This window comes from Chiloscyllium punctatum, chromosome 31 (genome assembly GCF_047496795.1).
Source record: "Chiloscyllium punctatum isolate Juve2018m chromosome 31, sChiPun1.3, whole genome shotgun sequence".
Lineage (NCBI taxonomy): Eukaryota > Metazoa > Chordata > Chondrichthyes > Orectolobiformes > Hemiscylliidae > Chiloscyllium > Chiloscyllium punctatum.
Genome location: NC_092769.1, coordinates 74,932,678 through 74,959,316, shown reverse-complemented (window position 1 = coordinate 74,959,316; position 26,639 = coordinate 74,932,678). Strand labels below are relative to the sequence as shown.

At 44.0% G+C, this 26,639-nt stretch overlaps 1 protein-coding gene across 2 annotated transcripts in view; it reads left to right on the top strand.

Annotated features, from left to right (window-relative positions):
- Nucleotides 1-26,639, top strand: part of LOC140457114 (macro domain-containing protein CT2219-like) — a 1,058,378-nt gene that overhangs the window by 1,010,128 nt on the left and 21,611 nt on the right. For both annotated transcript variants that reach the window (XM_072551126.1, XM_072551125.1), the window contains 3 exons: nucleotides 11,715-11,788; nucleotides 24,442-24,523; nucleotides 25,639-25,734. In XM_072551126.1, coding sequence (XP_072407227.1) covers nucleotides 11,715-11,788; nucleotides 24,442-24,523; nucleotides 25,639-25,694 — 212 coding nt within the window. In that variant the 3' untranslated portion in view covers nucleotides 25,695-25,734. The remainder of the gene's footprint in view (nucleotides 1-11,714; nucleotides 11,789-24,441; nucleotides 24,524-25,638; nucleotides 25,735-26,639) is intronic.

Sequence of the window (26,639 nt, the reverse complement as noted above, 5' to 3'; positions counted from 1 at the left end):
CAGCACCATCTGCTCTGTCAGGGTTAGGGGCCACAAAGTGCTCATAAGCAAGCAGGATAACGTTCTGACACCAATTATCCAAGAGAGAAGAGAGACTCCGGTCCCAGTGCCTATTAGTTTGGACGGCCAGTGTGCATTCTGGGTGAAGTTGCTTGCCATGGCTGCATTCCCACCTGAAAGCACGGGCCCTGGAAAGGGACAGCAGGAAGTGCCAGAATTCCCACCAGGGACACTCCTAAAACCAGGGTCTGAGAACATTCAAGTATGGAGCATTCAACAAGTGACCATGATGAGTGACTCCTGCAACTGCACTAAAATAACACAAAGAAGTCCAGTTGCTGCAAATCTGAAACAAAAAGCGAATTGCTGGAGAAATTTAGCAGACTTGGCAGCAGCTGTGGAGAGAGAAACAGAGTTAACATTTTGAGTCTAGCAACCTTTTGCGATCTCCAATCATTAACTGCTTCACTCCCTTGTTTGCTGTTGTTAGGTTCAACAGTCATCTGAGCTTTCCATGGGCTTTACAAATAGACACATAGAGTCCAGATGCCAAGAGGTTCTGCTAAACCGGTATAAAAGAGCTCAACCCCACTGCAACCAGATTTTCGATTCTGGACACCCGAAGGATATGAAAGGGGGGTGGGGAAGGTTAAATGTGGTGGAGGGCAGCATTAAGGGACTTAGAGAGAGGTAAAGCACCAGGACCATGATTTCTCTCCCTGGTTCTGCCTCTCCACCAAGGCTATGCCAAATTCCAGCAGTAGGAGCAACTACCCTGGACTTCAGCTGCTGTGTTGATCACAGAATATGGGAAAAACATTAACCTGTGACTGACTCACTCCCAGATCCCGTATTGTTCCCTAGACTTTCCTTCTCTGCAGACTCTCATGTCGAGAGATCCGTGATTACCTCCTCAGAGGGAGTTTGGACTTTGAGGTCAGCTTTTCCTCTGACTCTAGTATGTTTTAACATTCTGATTTTGTGACCGCTATGCCTTTAGATTAGAGCACTGAGGATTGCGAGAGGTTACTCCACTGCATTTTCCATCCATAATAACATGTATGAAATAATTTGTATAATGCCCCAATTTTCACCTCCAATAGCTTCCATCATCTCACTAACATTTCTCTTTGCGTTTGTTTTTAAACTGATGGAGTCTTGAGTTGGCATAGAAGATCCCAGAGCCATCACCTGTAGAAGATCAGAGAATGCTCTCACTGATTTGATTTGATTTAAATTTATTGTCACGTGTATTTTTGTAATAAAATACAGTGAAAAGTGTTGCATAGTGTCGCCACTGTCCAGCGCCATCTTAAAACACAGGAAAGTAAACCAAAGTATAGAATACAAAGGAAAATAAAGAAACAATGTTCAGCTCTACAGTCCTTCTTGTTAAGTGTTCAACTACAGGCCTTGCCATGCTGCCAGAGCAAGAGTCGCTACTCTTTGATGCCAGTTCAACTCCACCAGTGTATTCGCCACCATAATTGCTCATTGGACCTTGCCAATGCAGCCACCACTGATGCTGCCAGGTCCTACACCGGCCCAAACCCGACTCCGCCATTGATGCCGGGAGTCAACTGCCAACGCAACTGCCACTGGTGCGGTTGGGTCTCATACAGTACCCAAAACTGCTTCAGCGCCAATATTCATCCACCATCCAAACCCGTGAAACTGATGATCTGGCCATTATTGATTTGATGTATGCTTGCTGTTCACACATTGGCTGTTGCCCTTCCTACATTACAACAAAGACTACATTTCAAAAAGTCCATCATGCCTGTGCAGTACTTTGGGTCATCCTGAGGTCATCAAAGCTTTTAGAGTCATAGAGACGTACAGCATGGAAACAGACCCTTTGGTCCAACCTGTCCCTGCCATCCAGATATCCTAACCTAATGTACTCCCACTTGCCAGCACTTGGCTCATATCCCTCTAAAGCCTTCCTATTCATATACCCATCCAGATGCATTTTAAATGTTGTAATTGTACCAGCCTCCACCACTCCCTCTGGCAGCTCATTCCATGCAGGCACCACCCTCTGCATGAAAACGTTGCCCCTTAGGTCCCTTTTATATCTTTCCCCTCTCATCCAAAACCTATGCCCTCTAGTTCTGGACTCCCACACCCAAGGGAAAAGACGTTGTCTATTTACCCTATCCATGCTCCTCATGATTTTATAAACCTCTATAAGGTCACCCCTCAGCCTCCGACGCTCCAGGGAAAACAGCCCCAGCCTGTTCAGCCTCTCCCTATAGCTCAAACCCTCCAACCCTGGCAACATCCTTGTAAATCTTTTCTGAACCATTTCAAGTTTCACAAAATCCTTCCGATAGGAAGGAGACCAGAATTGCATGCAATGTTCCAAAAGTGGCGTAACCAATGTCCTGTACAGCTGCAACATGACCTCCCAACTCCTGTACTCAATACTCTGACCAATAAAGGAAAGCATACCAAACGCCTTCTTCCCTATCCTATCTAGTTGGAACTCCACTTTCAAGGAGCTATGAACCTGCACTCCAAGGTCTCTTTGTTCAGCAACACTTCCTAGGACCTTAACATCAAGTGTAAAAGTCCTGCTAAGATTTGCTTTCCCAAAATGCAGCACCTCGCATTTATCTAAATTAAATTCCATTTGTCGCTCCTCAGCCCATTGACACATCTGATTGTACTCTCAGGTAACCTTCTTTGCTGTCCATTACACCTCCAATTTTGGTGTCATCTGCAAACTTACTAACAATATGTTCATATCCAAATCATTTATATAAATGATGAAAAGTCGTGGACCCAGCACAAATCCTTATAGCACTCCACTGGTCACAGGCCTCCAGTCTGAAAAACAACCCTCCACCACCACCCTCTGTCTTCTACCTTTGAGCTAGTTCTCCCTGTATTCCATGAGATCTAACCTTGCTAACCAGTCTCCCATGGGGTACCTTTTTGAACGCCTTACTGAAGTCCACATAGATCACGTCCACTGCTCTGACCTCATCAATCCTCTTTGTTACTTTTTCAAAAAACTCAGTCAAGTTTGTGAGACATGATTCCCACGCACAAGCCATGTTGACTATCCTAAATCAGTCCTTGCCTTTCCAAATGCATGGAAATCCTGTCCCTCAGGATTCCCTCCAACAACTTGCCCACCACTGACATCAGGCTCACCAGTCTATAGTTCCCTGGCTTGTCCTTACCATTTTTCTTAAATAATGGTACCACATTAGCCAACTTCCAGTCTTCTGACACCTCACCTGTGACTATCAATAATACAAATATCTCAGCAAGAGGCCCAACAATCACTTCCCTAGCCTCCCACAGAGTTCTAGGGTCCACCTGATCAGGTCCTGGCGATTTATCCATTTTTATGCATTTCAAAACATCCAGCACATCCTCCTCTGTAAGATGGACATTTTTCAAGATGTCACCATCTATTTCCTGACATTCTATATCTTCCACGTCCTATTCCACAGTAAACACTGATGCAAAATACCCATTTAGTATCTTCCCCATCTCCTGCGGCTCCACACAAAGGCCACCTTAGGGTGTAGGTTTGCTCACTGAGCTGTAGGTTTGATATCCAGACGTTTCATTGCCTGGCTAGGTAACATCATCAGTGGCAACCTCCAAGTGAACGAAGCTGTTGTCTCCTGCTTTCTATTTATATCTTTCTCCTGGATGGGGTTCCTGGGGTTTGTGGTGATGTCATTTCCTGTTCGTTTTCTGAGGGGTTGATAGATGGCATCTAGATCTATGTGTTTGTTTATGGCGTTGTGGTTGGAGTGCCAGGTCTCTAGGAATTCTCTGGCATGTCTTTGCTTAGCCTGTCCCAGGATAGATGTGTTGTCCCAGTCGAAATGGTGGTTTTTCTTCATCTGTGTGTAGGGATACGAGGGAGAGAGGGTCGTGTCATTTTGTGGCTAGCTGGTGTTCGTGTATCCTGGTGGCTAACTTTCTTCCTGTTTGTCCTACGTAGTGTTTGTGGTAGTCCTTGCCTGGAATTTTGAAGATGATGTTGGTTTTGTCCATGGGTTGTACTGGGTCTTTTAAGTTTGTTAGTTTTTGTTTGAGAGTGTTGGTGGGATTGTGTGCTATTAGGTCGCCTTGCTGATTTTTGAGGGGCCCTATTCTCTCCCTAGTTAGCCTTTTATCCTTAATGTATTTGGAAAAGCCCTTTGGGTTCTCCTTAACCTTATTTGCCAAAGCTATCTCATGTCTCCTTTTTGCCCTCCTGATTTCCCTCTTAAGTACACTCCTACAGCCTTTATACCCTTCTAAGGATTCACTCAATCTACCCTGTCTATACCTGACATATGCTTCCTTCTTTTTCTTAACCAAACCCTCAATTTCTCTCGTCATACAAACAGCATTCCCTATACCTACCAGCCTTTCCTTTCACCCTGACAGGAATATACTTTCTCTGGACTCTCTATCTCATTTCTGAAGGTTTCCCATTTTCCAGCCGTCCCTTTACCTGCGAACATCTGCCCCCAGGATATATCTTGCCTAATATCATCAAAATTAGCTTTCCTCCAACTTCAACTGTTAGATCTGATCTATCCTTTTCCATCAGTATTTTAAAACCAACAGAATTATGGTCACTGGTCCCAAAGTCACCTCAGTCACCTGCCCTGCCTTATTTCCCAAGAGTACGTCAAGTTTTGCATCTTCTTTCGTTGGTACATCCACATTCTGACTCAGAAAATTTTCTTGTACACTCTTCACAGATTCCTTTCCATCTAAACCCTTAACACTATGGCAGTCCCAGTTTCTGTTTGGAAAGTTAAAATCCCCTACTATTACCACCCTATTACTCTTACAGATAACTGAAATCCCTTTAGAAATTTGTTTCTCAATTTTCTGCTGACTATTAGGGGATCTATAATACAACCCCAATAAGGTGATCATCCCTTTCTTATTTCTCAGTTCCACCAAAATAACTTCCCTGGACGTATTTCTAGGAATATTTCCCCTCAGTATAGCTGTAATGCTATCCCTTATCAAACACGCCACTCTTCCTCCTCTCTTGCCTCCCTTTCTATCCTTCCGATAACATTTGTATCCTGAAATATAAACGTTTCTGTAATTGCTATGATATCTCAATCCAATGTTCCTAACCACGCCCTGAGTTCATCTGCCTTCCCTGTTAGCCCTCTTGCATTGAAATAAATGTAATTTAATTTATCAGTCCTACCTTGTTCTCTGCTTTGTTCCTGCCTGCCCTGACTGGTTGACTCCCTTCTTTTCTCAACTGTATCAGTCTCAGATTGATCTCTTCCCTCACGATCTCCCTGGGTTCCCCCTCCCCCCCCCCCCCCCCCCCCCCCCCAACCCTTCCAATCCTTACTAGTTTAAATCCTCCCGAGCAGCTCTAGCAAATCTCCCTGCCAGTATATTAGCCCCCTTCCTATTCAGGTGCAATCCGTCCTTCTTGTGCAGGTCACTTCTACCCCAGAAAAGATTCCAATGATCCAAAAATGTGAATCCTTCTCCCATACACCAGCTCCTCAGCCATGCATTCATCTGCTCTTTACTCCTATTCCTGCCCTCACTAGCTCACAACATTGGGAGTAATCCAGATATTACTACTCTCAAGGACCTTCTTTTTAAATTCTTGCCTAACTTTCTATATTCTCCCTTCAGAATCTCATCCTTTTCCCTTTCCATGTCATTGGTTCCAATGTGTACAATGCCCTCCTGCTAGCCCCTCTCCCCCGTGAGAACATTCTGCACCCTCTCTGAGACATCCTTGATCCTGGCACCAGGCTGGCAACACAACATTCTGAATTTTTGCTGCTGACCGCAGCAATGTCTCTCTGTGCCCCTGACTGGAGAGTCCCCTAACACAATCAATTGCTTGGAACCTGATGTACCCTTCACTACATTACAGCCAGTCTTGATACCAGAAACTTGGCTGTTTGTGCTACATTCCCCTGAGAATCCATCACCCCCTACATTTTCCAAAACAGCATACTTGTTTGAAACAGGGATAGCCACAGAAGACTCCTGCACTACCTGCCTACCTCTCCTACCTTGGAGTTAACCCATCTACCCAACTGTATCTGTGGCTTTTCTCCCTTCCTATAACTGCCAACCATCACACCCCCTTGCTCTTGTAAATTCCTCACTGCCTCTAACTGTCGTTCCAACCAATCTATTCGATCTGATAGAATTCACAACCAATGGTATTTATTGCAGATATAATCCTCAGTAATATGTAAAGTTTCCCTAAACTCCCACATCCGACAAAAAGAGCATATCACTTCACTAAAGGCTATTGTTGGTTCTTCCAATCTGCAGACCGAAAATAACACCATCTTACTCCTCTACAAAACGCTGCTCCAGGCTAACTTAATACTTATGGCTTATATTTTTAAGTTTAATCAAGAGACATATCTCAATAAAACATATAATCAAGAAAGAACACACTCTAGTGACTATTGTAGATTTACAACAAGGCTATACTTAAAACTATTTACTTATCTCTTTCTGTGCTGTGACCTCTCCCAAACAGGTTCCTCTAAGATTAGTTGTGAATTTCACTGTTTGTTAATTTTTCCAGACCGTTGTCCAGCAATACATGAATTCAACAGCAAAGCAGTAACTGCACAGATTCACTGCTATGTCAGTTAGCAGTATGGGTTTCTTTCTCTCTCTCCCTCCTATACTGACCTCACCATGTGCTGCCTTTGTCTGTTCCTTTCCCTTTTAAAACTGCTGCTGTTTTGACTTTCTTTTTTCACCAAAGTTCCAAAACAATTCCAACAGCACATAAAACAGTAATTGCTCCTCCTGGAATTCGAGGAGATCACCTCCAATACCTAAAATTCTTCAAAAAAAGAGCAGCCTGTTACAGCCAGAACTTTTTCCCGACTTCTTTGCTTTTGTTTTGTAAGTTCATTCTCAGATCAGTGTAACTCACAGAATGATCTTCTACTCTCTGGTTTATTCACTGTCACTTCTCTCTTCCATTCTGTATGGTTTATTCCCCTGTTGCTATTCTTTTCTGTCCAACTGACTCCCAGATACTTCCATCTTCTGATTATATCATGTTTCCAAGTCTTTATTGCTGTTTCAGTAAGTTATTACTGGGCCTTGTCCCCAGTGGGTTGGCTCCACGTCCATCATTGCATGTAGATTTAAGGATGTCGGTGATGAGCAGCAGGCATTTACGACTGCTCTGAGTCACTCTCTCCCAACTCTCTCTGTTATTGCCTTGATTACTGGCATCACCAACCGTGCTGGAATGCGCTGAGTTCTCCAGGAATTGAAGATTGAAATTCCGCAATACAGTTTCAAGCAAACTCTTGAGAAATATCAGAGGGCAATAAAAATGATTTTTTTTTATTAAATTTATTTTCAACATGGGATTGAATTGGTGAATGATATAACTGAATTGCTCATGGTGTCCAGGGATGGTAGGTTAGGTGGATTCGCTGTGGGAAATGCAGGAATATGGGAAGGGCTGTTTCAGGGTGGGATGCTCTTTGGAGAGTTGGTATGGACTTGTTGGGCCAAATGGTCTGTTTCCACACTGTTCCCACATTTTAAGTACAAGACCCACAGGATTCTTCAGTAAGTATTCCAATTAGACATTGGTGAGTTTATTTGCTTTCTGATTGGTGCAGGCAGGTCGTGCAATGTAACCAGAGGCAAGATTTTTACATTGTTGAAGGCAGAAAATAGTGTGTGAATGCTCCACGTTTATGCCCAACAATGGGATACTCACTGCCAGGCCCCCCTGTAATGCCCTGTTTAGTTCATTTCCAGCTCTGCATTCTTCCCTGTGTAACTCATTCCCGAGCCCTGCTTACTTTCTAAGGAATTCACTCCTTGGTATCCATTCTGTGAAGAAATGCGTAATTTGCAGAAACCGCCGTGGCGATAGCATTCTTGGTTAGCATTTTAAGTGCAAATTTTCCAGTCATATTTCCAATATTCAGCTGTCTTCATGAATATGGATAGTATTTGTGCTTTGCCACTCTGCAGTGTTTCTGTACATTGGTAATTTCACACGAGGAAGAATGAAGTGCTTTCGGTATAATGGCCTTGATAAATGAATTGGAATGGAAATGAGCAGGGCCAGCGGTTTAATCTGCAGTGATTGACAGTCATGGGCAGGAAACAAAACAGGCAGTCCCCAACCTCATTACCATGTCGGCTTTGTCTCATTCACAACTGACGAAACATCTCTGTAAAGCCCTACAGTGAGTATTTTTCTTGTGATGTCTCTGTTAGCGATGTTGGCTCAGAAATTAGCCTGCATGGCATTTAGTGTATTCAGGTCTAGTACGTGATCTCTTAAACTCCAAAAATGGCAAGCAGAAGCACATATAAGCCTCCAAGTGGTTGCTGTAGAAGTTTGAGACCAGGAATTCATGGAGTCTGTTTACTACCAGAGAGTATTTGTGAGGTGTGGAGAGCTCCGCAAAGTGGATGTCGGTACACCAGACAACACTATCCTTGTCAGCAGGTTTGAAGACAAACTCAGAGTTGGACCAGAGGAATGGGAGATCAACCCTGGTTTAGTGAAGAGAGCAGGAGGGCCTGTCAGGGGCAGCACCGGGCACAGCTAAAAATGACAATCTGGTGGACTCATGACACAGGACTACAAACATGCCGGCCAATGCCATGTGAAAGCAGCAAGTAATAGACAGGGCTCAGCGATCCCATGACCAATGGATCAAAGGACAAGTGTCTTTTGTATATCCCTCATAGGATCTGGCTTTCATTTGTTCCCCATTCCCCATAACTGACCATGAGCTTGAGCGGCTTGCTCGGCCATTTCGGAGGCCATTTCAGAGACAACCACATTGCTGTGGGAATGTTTCAGAAAAGAGCTTTATCCCAGCCTGGGATTTAGGGAGAGAAATATTTAATATTTTAAAATATTCACTCACTCAGTCGACTTTGGGACTGGAGCTTTGTACTTAGCCTGTCAGAATGGGATTTGAAACAATGCATCAATCGTGATAAATTCCTGAGCCTCCTGAGATTCCACAGCACTGGGTTGTTTCTCCGGAGAACACAACCCCAGCATCACTCGTTGTTTTGAATGTGAATGAGAGATAAAGCTGCCTCTCAGCAGCAATTCACTTCTCAGAGAAAACAAAGTGGAAATTCTTTTGATTTCCCTTTAATCCATTGCCATGCACTCTTCTGCTATGCAGGATGAAAGGCTGTTTCCAAGATTAGTTACTGACTCATCGGGGACTGAGGCTGTGGGTTGGCACAGGCTGTTGTGTCTACTGTTGTATGTGCAACTAACCTGAGCCTGCACCTCACCATGTGCCCATTCTGCTCTTTCCTTGGTGGGGATGTAGCCTACCTGGTCTGTTGTGGTGCAGGAAAACCTCTTTCTGGTCTAATTAAAAGAGTCTCTTGTATAGAACAAGAGGTAGTTTGTAGCACATTAGGTTGCATCAATATGATTGTTTTACAGAGGCTTTGAGGAAGTCCTGGATGTTGGGCTCCTTCAAGATTCTAAACTAGTATTCCCCAATATTTCCACCTCATTTTCAGGTTTTAAGATTCTTGCAAACTCTAAGTAAGAACTTGTTAGAGTGGGAGGGCAGATGAGGCGACCATTACAGCCTCAGAACCCATAATCCCAACATCTCAACTCATAACCCCACTGGAGTTTTCCACCTCTGCTTTGGGAAGACCCATTACAAGAATGTTATGACACAGATAAGATCATTCAGCCCATTGTGGCTATGTAGGCATTTTGCTTGAGTCTCCAATTCCTGTCTTTCCCCTTTAACCCTGCACACTGTTTCAATTTGAGTAATCATCTAAAGCTGTCTTTGCTATCTCAGTTGAACCTGCCTCTAGCACACTTCCAGGCGGTGCATTCCAAACCTGGGTGAAAAAGCTTTCTCTTATGTCATATTTACAAAACTCTCGAAGACCATGCTCTCTTGTTCTCTTTTACGAACGGGAGAAAATTGTCCCCATCTGCTGCTCAACAATAATCCTTTCAACCGGATTTCAACAACTGGAAATCTGAAAGAAAAGCAGAAATTGCTGGAGAAACTCAGCAGGTCTGGCAGCATCAATGGACAAAAATCCGAGAAGACTTTTTGGGTCCAGTGTCCCTTTATCAGAACCATTCTGAAGGAGGGTCACTGGTCCCGAAATGTTATCTCTGCATTCTCTCCACAGATGCTGCCAGACCTGCTGTGTTTCTCCAGCTCTAATCCTTTCAGACTTTTCAGGTCTGTATACAATATGCACACACTGTGCAGGTTACTGACTGTATGGTCAAAAAAAAAACAATAAAAAGGTGGGTCTGTGGTTGTCTGTTAGCTTACAGCCACTTGTTTTGGTAAGGTAAGGGATCTGGTTTTGTGCTTTCAAATTCAGTATTGTCCAGTAGAACATAGTCCATGAGATCAGCCCTTACACTGACATTGAAAAGGAATGAGGGTCTTTGGTTCTGTCTCCATGCTAATAGCTCTTGTTGCCTCATTCTATGTCACTGTTAGATATTTATTTTGAGGGATTCTACTGCACTGTCTTTAGGGTTACCAGCACTCTGAAAAATCTGAAAATCATCAGCAGCCCTCTTCTCATCGATTTGCATTCAGATAGCGTCTTTCTCAACCTCAGGAGGTCCAAAGCCAGGAATGCTTTCCAACATATAGGAAATGTGGCCTTCAACTAGTACATAGAAAGTTCTCAAGAGGGTTCAAATTTTGTTGAATGTCTATGACCCAGGAGAAGGCGCGGGATGTGGGTGGATAGGTAGGAACAGGTGAATAATTTAATCATGATTGGTTATGTCTTAACTCTGTCATCAGGGAGAGAGCAGAATTATTACAAGGCCTGCTATAGCAAAGATGTGAAACTTGAAAGGGTTCAGAAAAGACTTACAAGGATGTTGCCAGGGTTGGAGGGTTTGAGCTAAAGGGAGAGGATGAATAGGCTGGGGCTGTTTTCCCTGGAGCGTTGGAGGTTTATAAAATCATGAGGGGCATGGATTGGGTGAATAGGCAAAATCTTTTCCCCAGGGTTGGGGAGTGCAAAGCTAGAGATCAAAGAGCAAAGAACAATACAGCACAGGAACAGGCCCTTCGGCCCTCCAAGCCTGCGCTGACACATTTTGCCCTTCCATACTAAAACAGTCTTCATCTCGAGGATCCATATCTCTCTATTCCCTTCCTATTCATGTATTCATCCAGGTGCTTCCTGAATGCAAAGGTTTAAGGTGAGAGGGGAAAGATTTTAAAGGGACCTAAGGTGCAACTTTTTCATGCAGAGGGTGGTGTGTGTATGGAATGAGCTGCCAGAGGAAGTGGTGGAGGCCAGTACAATGACAGCATTTAAAAGGCATCTAGATGGTTCTATGAATAGGAATGGTTTACAGGGATATGGGCCAAATGCTGGCAAATGGGACTAGATTAATCTAGGATAGCTGATCAGCATGGACAAGTTGGACCGAAGGGTCCGTTTCCGTGCTGTACATCTCTATGACTCTTTGATTTGTGCTGAGTGACTGTAGTGATAATGTAAGGTGCAGAGGGTCTGGGGGATGTGTGGACACGTAGTTACAGAGGGGATTAATGATCAAAGGTTAGACACAAGGTCTTGTTTCAAGTGCCTTGAGGTACCTGGGTTGGGCCTAGTACTAATCTGAAGGCTATATATAGTTAGCATCATGCTGGCACCTATGAATGTCTGCTGTATATTTCAGTAGCTGTCCTTTATTCCACACACAGGCTATCCCAATGCACAGGCTGCAGAAACTGTCTTGAAGACTGTCAGAGAATTTCTAGAAGAACACAAGAACTCGGTAAGTTCCTTGACAACTGCACAGCTAACACTCAATCAAAGGCAGTTTTGAGCTTTCCCAAGGACCACTGCAGCTAGCTTTGACAGCTAATAAATGTCAGGTTTTGGACTTAGAGGCACCAAGTGGGCTATCTGTAGGGGGAAGGAATCACTTATATTCTGCTTCACGTAACCGGGGCAACGCTGACAATCCAGCAGCTGTCTGTGCTCTGCTTCCTCCTGCCCATCCTGCCCCATAATGTGAAGAGGATAAAGAGCACTGCAAGTGAGAAATGTGTTTGCTGGGCTCACATTGGTGATGCTCCAGGATGCTCAGGGCCGTTCTGTTCAGCTTTATCAAGCACCAAGTGGTTATATTCTGGAAAGCACTGCCTTAGAGTACTATACATTCAGTTGGTGTAATCAATGGGAAGTTAGTCTGTTCATCTGTGGGGTTATGGGGAGCAGGTTGGATAATGGCATCAAGTGAAATGTTCAATCAGAGAGCCAGTGCGAACACTCGGGGCTGAATGGCCTTCTTTTGGGCTGAAATAATTCAGTCATTCGCTCCAGCTTAAATCTCAGCACTGTTGATGAAGTACTTCCTGCACTCGGCTTTAGAAGAGGCGTATCCGGCCTGGGTTTCTGCCTCTTCTCATTAACTTGCAGGTATTGTATGAGGATGGATTCAGGCCTGGTTGTGCTGCTTTCCCAGGTGGAACAACCTCAGGCATAAGGAGTAGAAACCAGCGGGAAAATGTCAAAAGACAACTTATGGATACGTGTTGTAGTTTGAATAAGGAGGAAGTGGGCGTAGGCTGTTTCCCTGTAATCCACTGTTAGGTTTGGATTGACACAAAGGCACAAAGCTGGGGAACCGACTTTGTAGTTTAAGTCACAATGCTCACTGGCCAGGGCACCCATGGACTTGTCACAGTGACCGAAAGGATCCTTCCTCTCCCTTTCCTTGAGAAACGGTCGTCAGCTGCTGGCAACCTAAACGTGGGAGCGCGGCCAAAACCAATCAAAGGCTTTTAATAACAAGAAGCTTTCGCCTGAGTAGAACTGTCCAGCATTGATTCTAAATAATAGAGGATAAAAAGAGAGCTAATCTCATCTCATCCACTTTATAATATCTAAATCCCACTTGATTAAATTACAGGCATATTACTCACTCCCTGCTCACTGTTATTCTCCATATATAATTCATGGATATATGTTCTGTGTTTATTGCTGTGGATTCTAGCCATCAGAGACTGAAATTACCTTCTAGTTCTGTACTACAAATGGAGATTATACTCCTAGTTTTGCTGTGAATCCAATCCTTTTCTTTACCCTTTGGTTCGTGAAGATTTTTATGTCACCCTTCTCATGATAGCAAGGTTGTGGGAGAGAGGGATCCGTGGTACAAGACCATTTTAAGCAGGTGGTTATGTTCATAGACAGCGTGGAAGCAGGCTGTTTGGATATCGAATCCATACTGAGCGTCTGAAGAGCATCCCACTCAGACGCAACCCCTACCCATTCCTGTTCTTAATTCACCCAACCTGTGCATCCCTGGACACTATGGGTCAGTTCACCTTAACCTGCATGTCTTTAGATCGTGGGAGGAAACTGGAGCACCCTGAGGAAACCCACGCAGTCATGGGGAGAATGAGCAAATCCCGTATCGACAGTTATCCAAGGCTGGAATTGAATCCGGGTCCCTGGCGCTGTGAGGTAGTGGTGCTAACCACTTAGTCACCATACCACACTTCCCCTCAGCTCTGATGAAGAGTCAACTAGACTCTGAAATGATAGCTTGCGCTCTCTCCAAGGATGCTGTCTGACCTGCTGTGATCTCCAGCACTTTTTGTTTTTAGTACAGATTTCAGCATCTGCAGTAATTTGTTACTACGACTGTTTCAGATATGTTCTAACATGTAAATGTGGAGATCTATCCTCAGTGCATCCTGCAGGCCAGATGTGGGGCATCTCACTAGATTTGAATCTGTACCGTCACAACGTTACTGTCTCCTGCTTTCCCCACTGCCAAGTGTAAGTCTGCTCGGCCAAGAGTAGTTAACACCATTGCTGGTCCCTACAGGTGGACACATCCACTGTTGGTGTGAAATGACCAACCATTAAAGCAAGTGTGGCCCCTGCTGACCAGTCACATTTGCAGTTATGGCAGAGGATGCTGGATCAGTTCTGAAAATGTATCTCTCTTAGATTTAGAGTGTTGCTAAGCAAATCTATTAAGGGATGTGGGCCAAAAGCAGGTACATGGAGTTAGACCACAAATCAGGCATGATCTGATTGACTGGTATAACAGGCTTGAGGGGCCGATTGGCCTACTCCTGTTCTTATGTTGGCTCACTGGTAGGACTCAATTGCAAGTACGCAATCTGGCCTGGCAGTCTTGAAAACAGGGAAGCTATATGGTGCAGTTTGCCCATTGGGGCACCATCAGCTGAAACTGTTTATACCACTTACTTAGACTTTGTAGCAATTTGTGGCTGATAGGATACAGCACTTCAACTTCACATTCATGGATCTTCTAAGCATGTTGAGTGTGTCTGCCTTTTAGGCAGCAAGTTCCAGGCCCCACTGGCCCCTATGTGGAAAATGATTCCTCTCAGTTTTATACACCTAAATTAAATTTTCCCTCTGTTCCAAAGAAAACAGCCCCAGCCTAGCCAAACTTACCTCATTACCTCAAAGAAAGTTTGACTCCTGGCAATATCTTTGTATATTTACTCTTTACACTTTGCTATAACCACTTCCTTTCAGAGATGAAATAGTACTGTAGTCCCATATCTATGCCCTAACTGTTGTCTTGTACTGAGAGAGTGTGTCACTGCCAGAGGTGCCACGTCTGAATCAGGGTCATTAAGCCTAGGCCTTGTCTTGCCCTCTCAGACACAGATAAAAGATTCCACAGCACTTCGTGGGCAAGTGTGGGGGAAGGCATTGTTCCAGGGGCAATATTTATCCCTCAGCCAACAGCATTTCCCAGTCATTACGTTATTGCTGCACATGGACCTTGTATGTTTACACTAGCTGTACTTCCACACCACGGTTGGAGGTTTTGAGCTACAAGGAGAAGCTGAATAGGCTGGAGCTGTTTTCACTGGAGCATCGGAGGCTGAGGGGTGACCTTATAGAGGTTTATAAAATCATCCGGGGCATGGATAGGGTAAATAGACAAGGTCTTTTCCCCAGAGTAGGGGAGTTCACAACTGGAGGGCATAAGTTTGAGGTGAGAGGGGAAAGATTTAAAAGGGACCTAAGGGACAATGTTTTCACACAGAGGGTGGTGCGTGTATGGAATGAGCTGCCAGAGAAAGTGGTAGAGGCTGGTACAATAACAACATTTAAAAGGCATCGGAATGGGTATATGAATAGGAAGGGTTTAGAGGGATATGGGCCAAATGTTGGCAAATGGGACTAGATTAATTTAGGATATCTGGTCAGCAAAAGTTGTTTCCTTGCTGTATAGCTCTATGACTCTAATGACCTCCACCACCTCGAAGCAGGACCAGGGAACATGACCATCTACAAGTTGTCTTTCAAATCACACACCATCCTGACTTGGGAAAATAACACTGTTCCAAACTTGCAACAGTTCAATAAGGCACGAGAATCGCAAGAGGCATCGAGGGATGGGGAACAAATGGTGATGCAGTCTGAAAGGTCACATCCCCTCAATGAAGAAAATCTCCAAGTCACCATCACAAGATCACTGGAAAAAAAATTAAAAATCACACAACACCAGGTTATAGTCCAACAGGTTTATTTGGAGGCACTAGTTTTTGGAGCGTAGCTCCTTCATCAGGTGGTTGACAACCAAGGAAGGTGCAGCGCTCTGAAAGCTAGTGCTTCCAAATAAACCTGTTGGACTATAACCTAGTGTTGTGTGATTTTTAACTTTGTCCACTCCAGTCCAACACAGTCTCCTCCACATCAAAATCACTGGATACAGTGAAGATGTGTACGGAAAGCCTCAGGACGGTTTAGACAGCCTACAGCTCCAGTGCAAGAACGTTCCACACACATCGTAGGAGAGCACTGCATATTTCACAGCTCAGGGACCAGCCAGTTCTCCTGCTGCACATCTCTGTAGTCAACTCAAAGAGAGAAGAATGCTTATACTCAATCACGTGTCTGAGAAAGAAATTGCCTGTATGTGTGTGCGCGTCAGGAAAGGACATTTACATGCACAGCAAAGGTGCCCATCGGATTGATGTAGTTTGCACGTTAAATGGTCATTTTGGCAAGGTGCAGGAGGGCAGCAATGCCTGTGGGAATAACCCTGGGCATCAATCAAAATCTTCAGGAGTAAAGGGAAAATCACTGGAGAAAAAAAATACAATCTCGTCCTTTTGGATTCAAACGGAGCTCTAAATGAGACTGCTGATATGATTGATGGGGCAGCAGCCTGGATATAACAACAGAGATACAGCTCTATATAGCCACACACTCTGTCAGCTTTTGAATAGAGTGTTTCTCATTATCAAACTGTGAAAATAGCTTTTTTTTGGGGAAGGTTTTATTTAGATACACCCAGGAAATCTGATTTGATGATGAGCATTTGCACCAAAGGAAGTGCAGAAGTTTTGCAGAATCTTTGCAACACCCAAAATCCTTGTCTTCTCCACCTAACCTTTCCCAGTTTGTGCCTTTAGATGAGCATGCAACATAATGACTGTGGTACTAGGCCAGTGATCCTGGACATTCCCCTCTTCCCCCCCCCCCCCCCCCCCCAACCTGTCAAATAAAAATTGAAAGAACTGCAGATGCTGTAAATCAGAAACAAAAACAGAAGTTGCTGGAAAAACTCAGCAGGTCTGGCAGCACCTGTGAAGAGAAATCAGAGGATGGCTCACTTGACCTGACCAAGGTCCGAAAGCTTATGATTTCAAATGAACCTGTTGGACTATAACCTAGTGTCGTGTGACCTCTGACTGTGTCTTTCTCAGTGATAGAGGTCACAGGTTTAGAAGGTGCTATTAAAGAAACTTCAGTGAGTTACTACAGTGCATCTTGTAGATGGTACATACTGCTGTTACTGTGTACCAGTGATTGAGGGATTGAATATATAAGGTGGTGGATGGGGCTACTTCATCCTGGATGGTGTTAAGCTTATTAAATGTTGTTGGAGCTGCACTCATTCAGGCAAATGGGTGGTATTCTAACACGTGCAACGTAGATGGTCAAAAGCTTTAAGGACTCAGAAGATATGAACATGCAAATTAAGAGGAGAAGTCAGCATTTCTTCCCCTTGACCCCGTTCTATCATTCAATAAGATTGTGGCGGAACAGTTTGTGTTTTGAATTCTACATTCCCATCTACTGTCGATAACCTTTAATTCCATTGCTCAGCTAGAATCTGTCTATCTCCACCTTAAAAACATTCAAAGATCCCACCTCCACTGCCTTCTGGGGCAGACAATCGCACAACCCTCTTAAAGGAAAGCATCTGTCCTTATTGCTGGTCTAAAAGGGTGACTTCTAGTTTTTACACAATGCCCCTAGTTACTCACCTGCTAGAGAAACCATCCTTTCCATGTCCACTTTGTCAAGACTGTTCAGGATCTTATCCATTTCAGTCAAGTCACCTTTCCTTTTCAAATCTCCAGTATAAACAAGCCCAGTATTTCAAATCTTACCTTCTGGGAATCAACCTGTTAAACTTCCTCTGAACCACCTCCAACTCATTTATATCCTTCCTTAAACAAGGAGACTAATAGTGCAAACAGTGCAGTCAGTTCTTCTATACCTTGATGGTTGTGTTCTTGTGCAATCACGCGTTATAGAAAAATCACACATTAGAAACAGCACTTAAAGTGTTGGCGATGTAATCATGTTACAACCAACACACCTCTTAAAAGTTTGTGTTTTAGTGACAGTGTCCCCAATTCGTCAATCGCGTTACACTGAAGTCGCGTTGACAAAACACATGTGACAGCAGAGCGAGATGTATTGTAGATGTGGCTTCACCAATGCCCAGTATAAGTGAAGCATAGTGTCTGTACTTTTATGTTCAACTTCTCATGTAATAAAGAATAATATTCTGTTGGTTTTCCTAATTACGTATTATATTTGCACATGTCCATTTAGTGACTCATGCACTAGAACTCTTCGTCACTTTACACATTGAAATTCTGCAACCATTCTCCATTTATATGATACCCCAGTTCTATGTAGTCATAGAATTATCCAGCACAGAAACAGACCCTTTGATCTAACCAGTCCCTGCTGACCATAATCCCAAACTGAACTAGTCCCACTGCCTGCGCTTGGCCCATATCCCTCCGAACATTTCCTATTCATGTAGTTATCTAAATGCCTTTTAAATATTGCAACTGTCCCAACATCCAGCACTTCCTCTGGAAGTTCATTCCACACATAGACCACTGTCTGTTAAAAAAAAATTGCCCCTCATGTCTTTTTTAAATCCTTCTCCTCTCACCTTAAAGATGTGCCCCCTAATCTTGAAAAGCCCCCACCTTAGGGAAAAGACATCTGCAGTTTACCTTATCTATACCCCTCATGATTTTATAAACCTCTGTAAAGGTCACCCCTCAATCTCCTATGCTGCTGCAGTGAAAGAAGTCCCAGCCACTATCCATATCTGAAACACTCTATTCCCAATGACATCCTGGTAAATCTTGATGGACTGGGGTGGACAAAATTAAAAGTTAAAAGTTAAGCTCCTTGAATGCTGCCTGAACTGCTGTGCTCTTCCAGCACCACGAATCCAGAATCACACAACACCAGGTGACAGTCCAACAGGTTTATCTGGAAGCACTAGCTTTTGGAGCACCGCTCCTTCATCAGGTGGTAGTAAAGTATAAGATCATAAGACACAGTTTATAGCAAAAGATTACAATGTCATGCAACTGAAATGATATATTGAACAAACCTGGATTGTTAAGCCATTCCACTTTTAGAATGGGTTGCAGGTTTCGGATCATTAATATGTAAATCCCAGAACTCCTTTTAAGTCATCTTCTTGAGACAACTTAAGGTTTTATAACAAAAGGTGACATTTCAGCTCAGACAATGTATTAAAGGCGTAAGGCCAGAGTCTGTCTGTATCCCAAACTTGAGTCAGACTGGTTCTATTTCCAAAGTGGAATTCACAAAATATTACATGGATTGACTGCCTGCAGTTTGTGCATTTTTTGAGCAAAAACGAATGTATCTGGACATATAATTCATCCTTTGGTGAGTGGGTACAGTTTCTCCCTATCCACTCTGTCCAGACTTCTTATGGTTTAGAATGCTTTGTGGTAAGAGTGTAAAAGAAAGGATGTGAATCGAACACAGGGAGATCAGGCGTGATCAAACTGAATGGTAGAACTGGTCTAAGAGGTAAATTACTTCCTCCTGACTTTTTTTGGATTAGATTACTTACAGTGTGGAAACAAGCCCTTCGGCCCAACAAGTCCACACTGACCCGCCGAAGTGCAACCCACCCAGACCCATTCCCCTACATTTACCCCTTCATCTAACACTATGGGCAATTTAGCCTGGCCAATTCACCTAACCTGCACATTTTTGGATTGTGGGAGGAAACTGGAGCACCCAGAGGAAACCCACGCAGACACGGGGAGAATGTGCAAACTCCACACAGAGTCGCCTGAGGCGGGAATTGAACCCGAGTCTCTGGCACTGTGAGGCAGCAGTGCTAACCACGGTGCCACCATGCCGCCCACTTTTATATATTGTGTATGCAATTCTTAATTGGCTCTGCGACAAACACTATACTTTGCAACAGCTTATCTTTAATGTTACATGAAGATATGATCCTTCAATTTACAAAAATGAATAACCAAAGGAACAATGGATTTAGATCAAGCATTTTGAATGGCCGATAGAATAGTGGATGATAGGCTATGCCTTGTGTTTTTTTCCAAAATCCAATAATATTTTCAGCTCATGAAAACAAAGGATGAGCATACTGAAAACAAAACTGGACAGCTGGCCTGCTTGATATTGCAGATAATAATGAGGAAAGGCCATTCAGCCCGTCAGACCCCATTCCTGTTGTCTTTGTTCCGACTTGCTTGCTCAATTTTATATAGATTATATATATTCCCTACAGTGTGGAAACAGGCCCTTCGGCCCAACCAGTCCACACCAACCCTCCGAAGAGTAACCCACCCAGACCCATTTCCCTCTGACTAATGCACCTAATACTATGGGCAACTTAGCATGGCCAATTCACCTGACCTGCACATCTTTGGATTGTGGGAGGAAACCGGAGCACCCGGAGGAAACCCACGCAGACACGGGGAGAATGTGCAAACTCCACACAGACAGTCACCCAAGGCTGGAATCAAACTTGGGACCCTGGTGCTGCTACATCAATGATTTCTCAATTTTTCAGTAAGGTGTCTTCATTCTAAGATTAGCTATAGCATTCCCAGGTTTGATCTCTGCTGGATTCAGATGTATGTGTTTTCTTTGCAAAATTGGTCACTGTTGTCCCTGGACTGAGGCTTGACTGAAGTACTCTTCACTGGGTTTTGTTGATGGTCAGTGGTGACTAGTGTCATGGTTCCCCAACCTGTTCAACACCAGTGCCATCTACTGGCAGCTCAGCACTCTGTAAAACAGCATGTGTTCAGGAGGAGAACTGAATCTCTTGTGGCAAAGGTTTAACACAAGGAAAGTAAGCTGAGCCTGTTACTTATTTCTTAGTTTTTCAGAGTGAAAACTCCTCAAAACCCTGTCTAACATGAGAAGGAGTGTGAATTTATATGGCACATCAATTTCCGTTGAAATGTTTACAGCTGCTTTTGGAGTGCAATTCCGTTGTAACATATGAAAATGCAGCAGTCATTTAAGTGCCAAGAACAGTCCAGCAAACAATAAATGAATAATTTCAGGTGACGTTGTTTGGGGGAAGAATATAAGTTTAGACACGTTGCGAAAGGAATTGGAGACCGGAAACGGGGAACATCAGCTTCAGCAGAACCACACCTCCACACACTTCCTGGCAACTTCCCTCATGACTGTCCGGATGCTGGGGATGTGTGCTTTTTGGGACTTGAGGCCAACTCCCTTCTGTCGGGGAAGTCCTGGAAGCTTGGAGCCATGTGATCAAGGAGGAATCACAGGACTGAATTCTGGGCCCAGTGACAGTGACAGACGGAGTGAGCCAACCAGGGTTGCACTGTCCTTGAGGATATTGAGCTTCCTGTGTGATGTTGGAGCGAGTTGGTAAATGGTGAATGTTGGGTGCAGGTCGAGGGAGGAGGAAGTCTTCATTGACCCAGCCTGGGTATCAGTCACTGTGGATTCGCTCAGTTTTCAGGAAATGGCACACCTGCATTCATAATGATACTGAAATCTCTGTAATAAACCTATAAAGCCAATGGGAAACTGGTCCTATTGCTGTGAATGCTGGGATATTTTCACCGCCATGTACTTTTCCAACTTGCCTTAAAACCCATCGGTGCTCTTCACCTGATGGAGCACATTCTACATTCACCCCACTCTCTGGGTGAGGAAGTTTCTCCTCACTGTTTCAGTGGAAGCATCTTCTCTACATCTACGCTTTATCCCCATTACAATTTGAAAGACCTCTGTTGGGGCACCCCTCAGTGTTCTATGTTCCACAGAAAAGAGTGAATCAGTACAGCTTTTCCTGACAAGTTATAACCTTTCAATTTTGATATCATTCCAGTAAATCTTCCAACGTCTCCAGTGCCTCTTTTTTTATAATGTCAACTATTGACAGTGCCCCAAGTGGTGAATGGTAGTTTAATATAATTTGACTTCATTCAGTTCTATCTCTCGCTAAATGAATGCCCTGTGTTTTTTTAAAATGATTTTGATGGTTTAATAACCCAATGTCTGAGGGATGTCCCTAGTTGCTTTTAATAGTTTTTCATTCCTCATATGCATCAGCTGGAGGCTAAAAAATTCAAAGGGTTTGTCCAGGTTAATTGCTTTGGCCATGCATATAGTGAGATGGACAGGAATAACAACTGGGCCAAACATCATCTTTGTCCTCACGAGGCAGACATTTGAAGAGATTTGAAGCTAAATGGAGGTTCCTATCATCTTAATGAAAGCTCATCTGCACCAGCAGGGAGATAAATTCAATTCTGTTTTAAAACTGAATAATTACAGTTAAATGCAGTGACCTCAGAATGTGTCCTTTATTGAGTGCCTGTTGACAAAGGCTTTGCTCGCAGCCTCTGCATCTCCTTGTTGTATTTGAAACTATACTAAAGCCAGTTTAATTATAATGACGCTTTTCATTTCAGCCTCTGAGTGAGTGAATATCATTTTATTTCTTTTTCATCTGGAAGCTAGACACGAAATGCCCCTGTCAGTGTCAGCGGGTGGCCCGTTTTGAATTGCAGGGCAGTAAATTTGTTTTTTAATTGAAATTTCACGCAGCTCTCTCTGAAATGAAATCGGCAGTGGGTCAGCATCGGGTGTCGAGCTGTGATAAGGGCCAAGGGCTCAGTCTCTGGCAGGATTGTGCTGGAGCTTTGTGCTGTTGTCCTGGGGTTAGGTGCCAACCCCCTCACACTGCTTTCTGCTGCCGGATTAGTGGAAGGGGCCCATTTCCTCCAGCAGTCTGAAAAATGCAATCCGTTCTGGGCGAAGGTACTTTGTTGGAAGGTCAAGAGCATTTATTCATCTGGCACATCCATTCTGAATGTTGAAGCAATAGGCCATTCAGCCCCTTGAAGCCTACTCCATTATTCTGTCAGATTGACAAGATGGCACCAAAGCATGGTAGCTCTTTGTGAGCTCTCCACAGCAGACCTTATTATTAAAATCTTACAATTGTTCTGCTCTTTTAAATTTCAATTCCAACTAAGTTAAAATTACACTGGAACATTGTATTCCTCACTCTGTTCTGTCACTCTTATATCCTTTGTATGGTATGATCTGCCTGTACTGCACGCAAAACAAAACTTTTCACTGTACTTTGGTACACGTGACAGTAATAAATCAAAAGGTACTGGTTGGTAGAATAGAATAACTTCCTGCAGGAAACCCCCTTGTTTCAGGTGTGACCAATGGTCAGAATATGTTTAAAAAAAGGACTTTCAGAGTGTCAGAAGACAGACTCCCTGCTCAAGTTAGTCACCATCTTCTCCTCCCTCATGTGATCCTGCAAAGATATCCTGCCTTCCAGACATGGCTCCCTGAAATATAAGAAAAAGCGTCCCAGGATAAAAACTTCCTGTCATTCCACAATACTCGGAACACAAAGGCAAATTGGCCTGTGCACCGAAAAGACAGTTCTAAAATTGGGTTACTTTTGCCGTTGAACCTGCCTGAGCACCTATGATGTCTCTCATAGTCAAGAGGCCAGTCTCTGACAGTGCCCATCAGTTCCAAATAAATGCAGAGACAGCCTTTTTTCAGAAAAGGTTGTGATGAAGTGGAACATGGGAAAGACAAAGTGTTTGTAAAGAGTTGCATGCTTACCTGGGAAGCAGGTACTTTAAGATGTATGCAGAGGGATGTAAATTGGGATTTATGAGTGAGTGCTATTAGCATCTGGTGGACCTGTTCCCTTTCTAATGGGCACATGTTGCCAATAAGAATTAATGGGCAACACGGTGGCTCAGTGATTACCAATGCTACCTCACAGCACCAGGGACTTGGGTTCGATTCTAACCTTGAGTGACTGTGTGGAGTTTGCATTTTCTCATAGAATCATAGAACCCTTACAGCGTTGAAGCAGGCCATTCAGCCTATCAAGTCTACACTGACCTTCTGAAGAGCGTCCCACCCAGACCCGCCCCGTACCCTATTCCTGTAGCCCCACATTTCCCATGTGGGACCCACCTAACCTGCACATCCCTGGGCACTGTGGGACAATTTCCCATGGCCAACCCACCCTAACCTGCACATCCCTGGACACTATGGGACAATTTCCCATGGCCAACCCACCCTAACCTGCACATCCCTGGACACTATGGGACAATTTCCCATGGCCAACCCACCCTAACCTGCACATCCCTGGGCACTGTGGGACAATTTCCCATGGCCAACCCACCCTAACCTGCACATCCCTGGACACTATGGGCCAATTTATCATAGCTAGTCCATCTAATCTGCACATCCCTTGACACTATGGGGCAATTTAGCATCGCCAGTACACCTAACTTGCACATCCCTAGACAATATGGGGCAATTTAGTATGCCCAATCCATCCTAACCTGCACATCTTTGGACTGTGGGAGGAAACCAGAACACCTGGAGGAAACCCACGCAGACCCAGGGGGAGAATGTGCAAACTTCCTGTCTACGTTGGTTTCCTCCCATAGTCTAAACATGCGCAGATTAGTCAGATTGACCGCACTAAATCGCACAGACGAGGTGGGCTAACTATAGTAATTGTGAGATTACAGGAATAGGGTGAGATGCTGTTCAGAGGGCTGGTGCAAACACAATGGGGCTGAATGGCCTCTCTTAGCTCTGTAGTGATTTTATGAATGCTTCCATAGAAATCAACTGGGGAACAGGGTAAACCTTTTCTCTCTCAATATTTCCGATACCCAAATCCTACAGAGGAGCCTTGCACAGTGATGTGTGAGTTTGAAGTTGCAGGTCAGTGAAGGGATATAAAGTGCAGACGAAATTCCTGTTCTAGTTAAGTACAATGTTAAGCACTGGCTGGTGAGCACTGACAGATCGTGTCTTTTTCAGTTCGACCGCATTATATTCTGCGTCTTTCTGGATGTTGATTACAACCTGTACAAGCAAAAGATGCCAATTTACTTCCCGTTTGGTAAGACAACTCAACCTTCTTCACATTTCACTTCTGGTGTCCCTTGTTAGTATAATAAAGAGGACCAGTCAAACCCGCGTTTGTGATGACAGGATATAGGAATCAAGCTGTGGGTCAATATCTGGATGAAGAGTTATTGACGGGCACTGGGAAATGTAAAAATACCAATGGTGATGATAGTGGCAGAAGATGCAATTTCTACTCTGGTTGATGATTTTGGGCTGTTTTCCCTGGAGCATCAGAGGCTGACCTTATAGAGGTTTATAAAATCACGAGAGGCAAAGGTAGGGTGAATGGCCAAGGTCTTTTCCCCAGGATAGGGAAGTCTATAATTACAAGGCATAGGTTTAAAGTAAGAGGAGGAAGATTTAAAAACAATCTAAGGGGCAACTTTTTCACACAGAGGATGGTGCATGTATGGAATTAGCTGCCAGAGGAAGTGGTGCAAGAGATAGTGGTGGAATACTTACAATATTTAAAAGGCATCTGGATGAACAGGAAGGATTTAGAGGGATATGGGCCAAATGCTGGTACATGGGACCAGATTAATTTAGGATATCTGTTTGGCATGGAGAAGTTGGGCTGAAGGGTCTTTCCATGCTGTACGTCTCTGACTCTATGACTCTTTCAGAAGGTGCTGACTGGCGCTGGAATACTGGTTAATGTATCTGCTCCCTGGCACATCTCACCATTGTTTATCCAGGACACTGATGGAAGGCTGTTCAGACAGAGCAGTCTGTCAGTCAACATCCTCTTCCGTTACACCAGCACATCTCTGTTATGAACAGGGACAAGAAGTTGACTGATATTCCTCCATCGAATGATATGAGGGTGATTATTGTTCCTATTTCATAATTACCATGACAATGACTGACCAGTCCAGACAGGACAGTTAATCCTGGAATCACACCTTTTTGGCCAGGCAGGAATCACGATGCATTGACCAATCGTGCTTCCCCAAAGGACAAAGGAGACACTGTTTGATTGTCATAACCTCCCAATGAAACAACACTGGATACCAGGAAGATTGACAGATAAAAGAAAAATGAAGAGAGAAATAGCAGTCCCTTCCTGTCAGCTATAATTTTGCTTTATGATTTTTCATTTCTTTTCAGATGTTGTTCCTCCAGACTCTCTAAGGGGGAAATCCAACACAACTGACAACAATTAAAACCAGACTGAGAAAATGTTGAAACACAGAGACAAGCAAGGTTTGTGTCTGCTCTTCATTGCCAAGGAGTGATTTATTGTGTTTAAGTAACAACCAAACATCCATTGTGTTTTAGCCTCCAAACCTCCTCTTCCTGAACATTCCTCTCCACATCCAGAATAAAGTGCCTGTACTCTTTTAAACAGAGGGTATGCTACACTGTTCCCCCTCGAACACCCAGGACAGGGACAAGATGGGGTTAGATACAGAGTAAAGCTCCCTCTACACTGACACCCCCATCAAACACTCTTAGGACAGGGGCAGCACAGCATTAGATACAGAGTAAAGCTCTCTCTACCCTATCCCCCCATCAAACACTCCCAGGACAGGGACAGCATGGGGTTAGATACAGAGTAAAGCTCCCTCTACACTGACACCCCCATCAAACACTCCCAGGGACAGGGACAGCATGGGGTTAGATACAGAGTAAAGCTCCCTCTACACTGTCCCCATCAAACACTCCCAGGACAGGGACAGCACGGGGTTAGATACAGAGTAAAACACCCTCTACACTGTCCCCTCATCACACTCCCAGAACAGGGATAGCACAGGGTTAGATACAGAGTAAAGCTCCCTCTACACTGTCCCCTCATCACACTCCCAGAACAGGGATAGCATAGGGTTAGAACCAGAGTTAAGCTCTCTCTACACTTCTCCCCCCCCCCCACATCAAACACTCCCAGGACAGGAACAGCATGCGATTAGATACAGAGTAAAGCTCCCTCTTTTAAACTGAAAATAAAGTTTTCTATACACAGATTCTTGACTGGTAAGGAGAATCAAAGGTTACAGGGAGAAGGCAGGAGAATGAGATTGAGAAACATATCAGCCATGATTGAATGGTGGAGAACACCCATTTGGCCAAATGACCAAATTCTGCTCCGATACCTTATGGTCCGATGGATA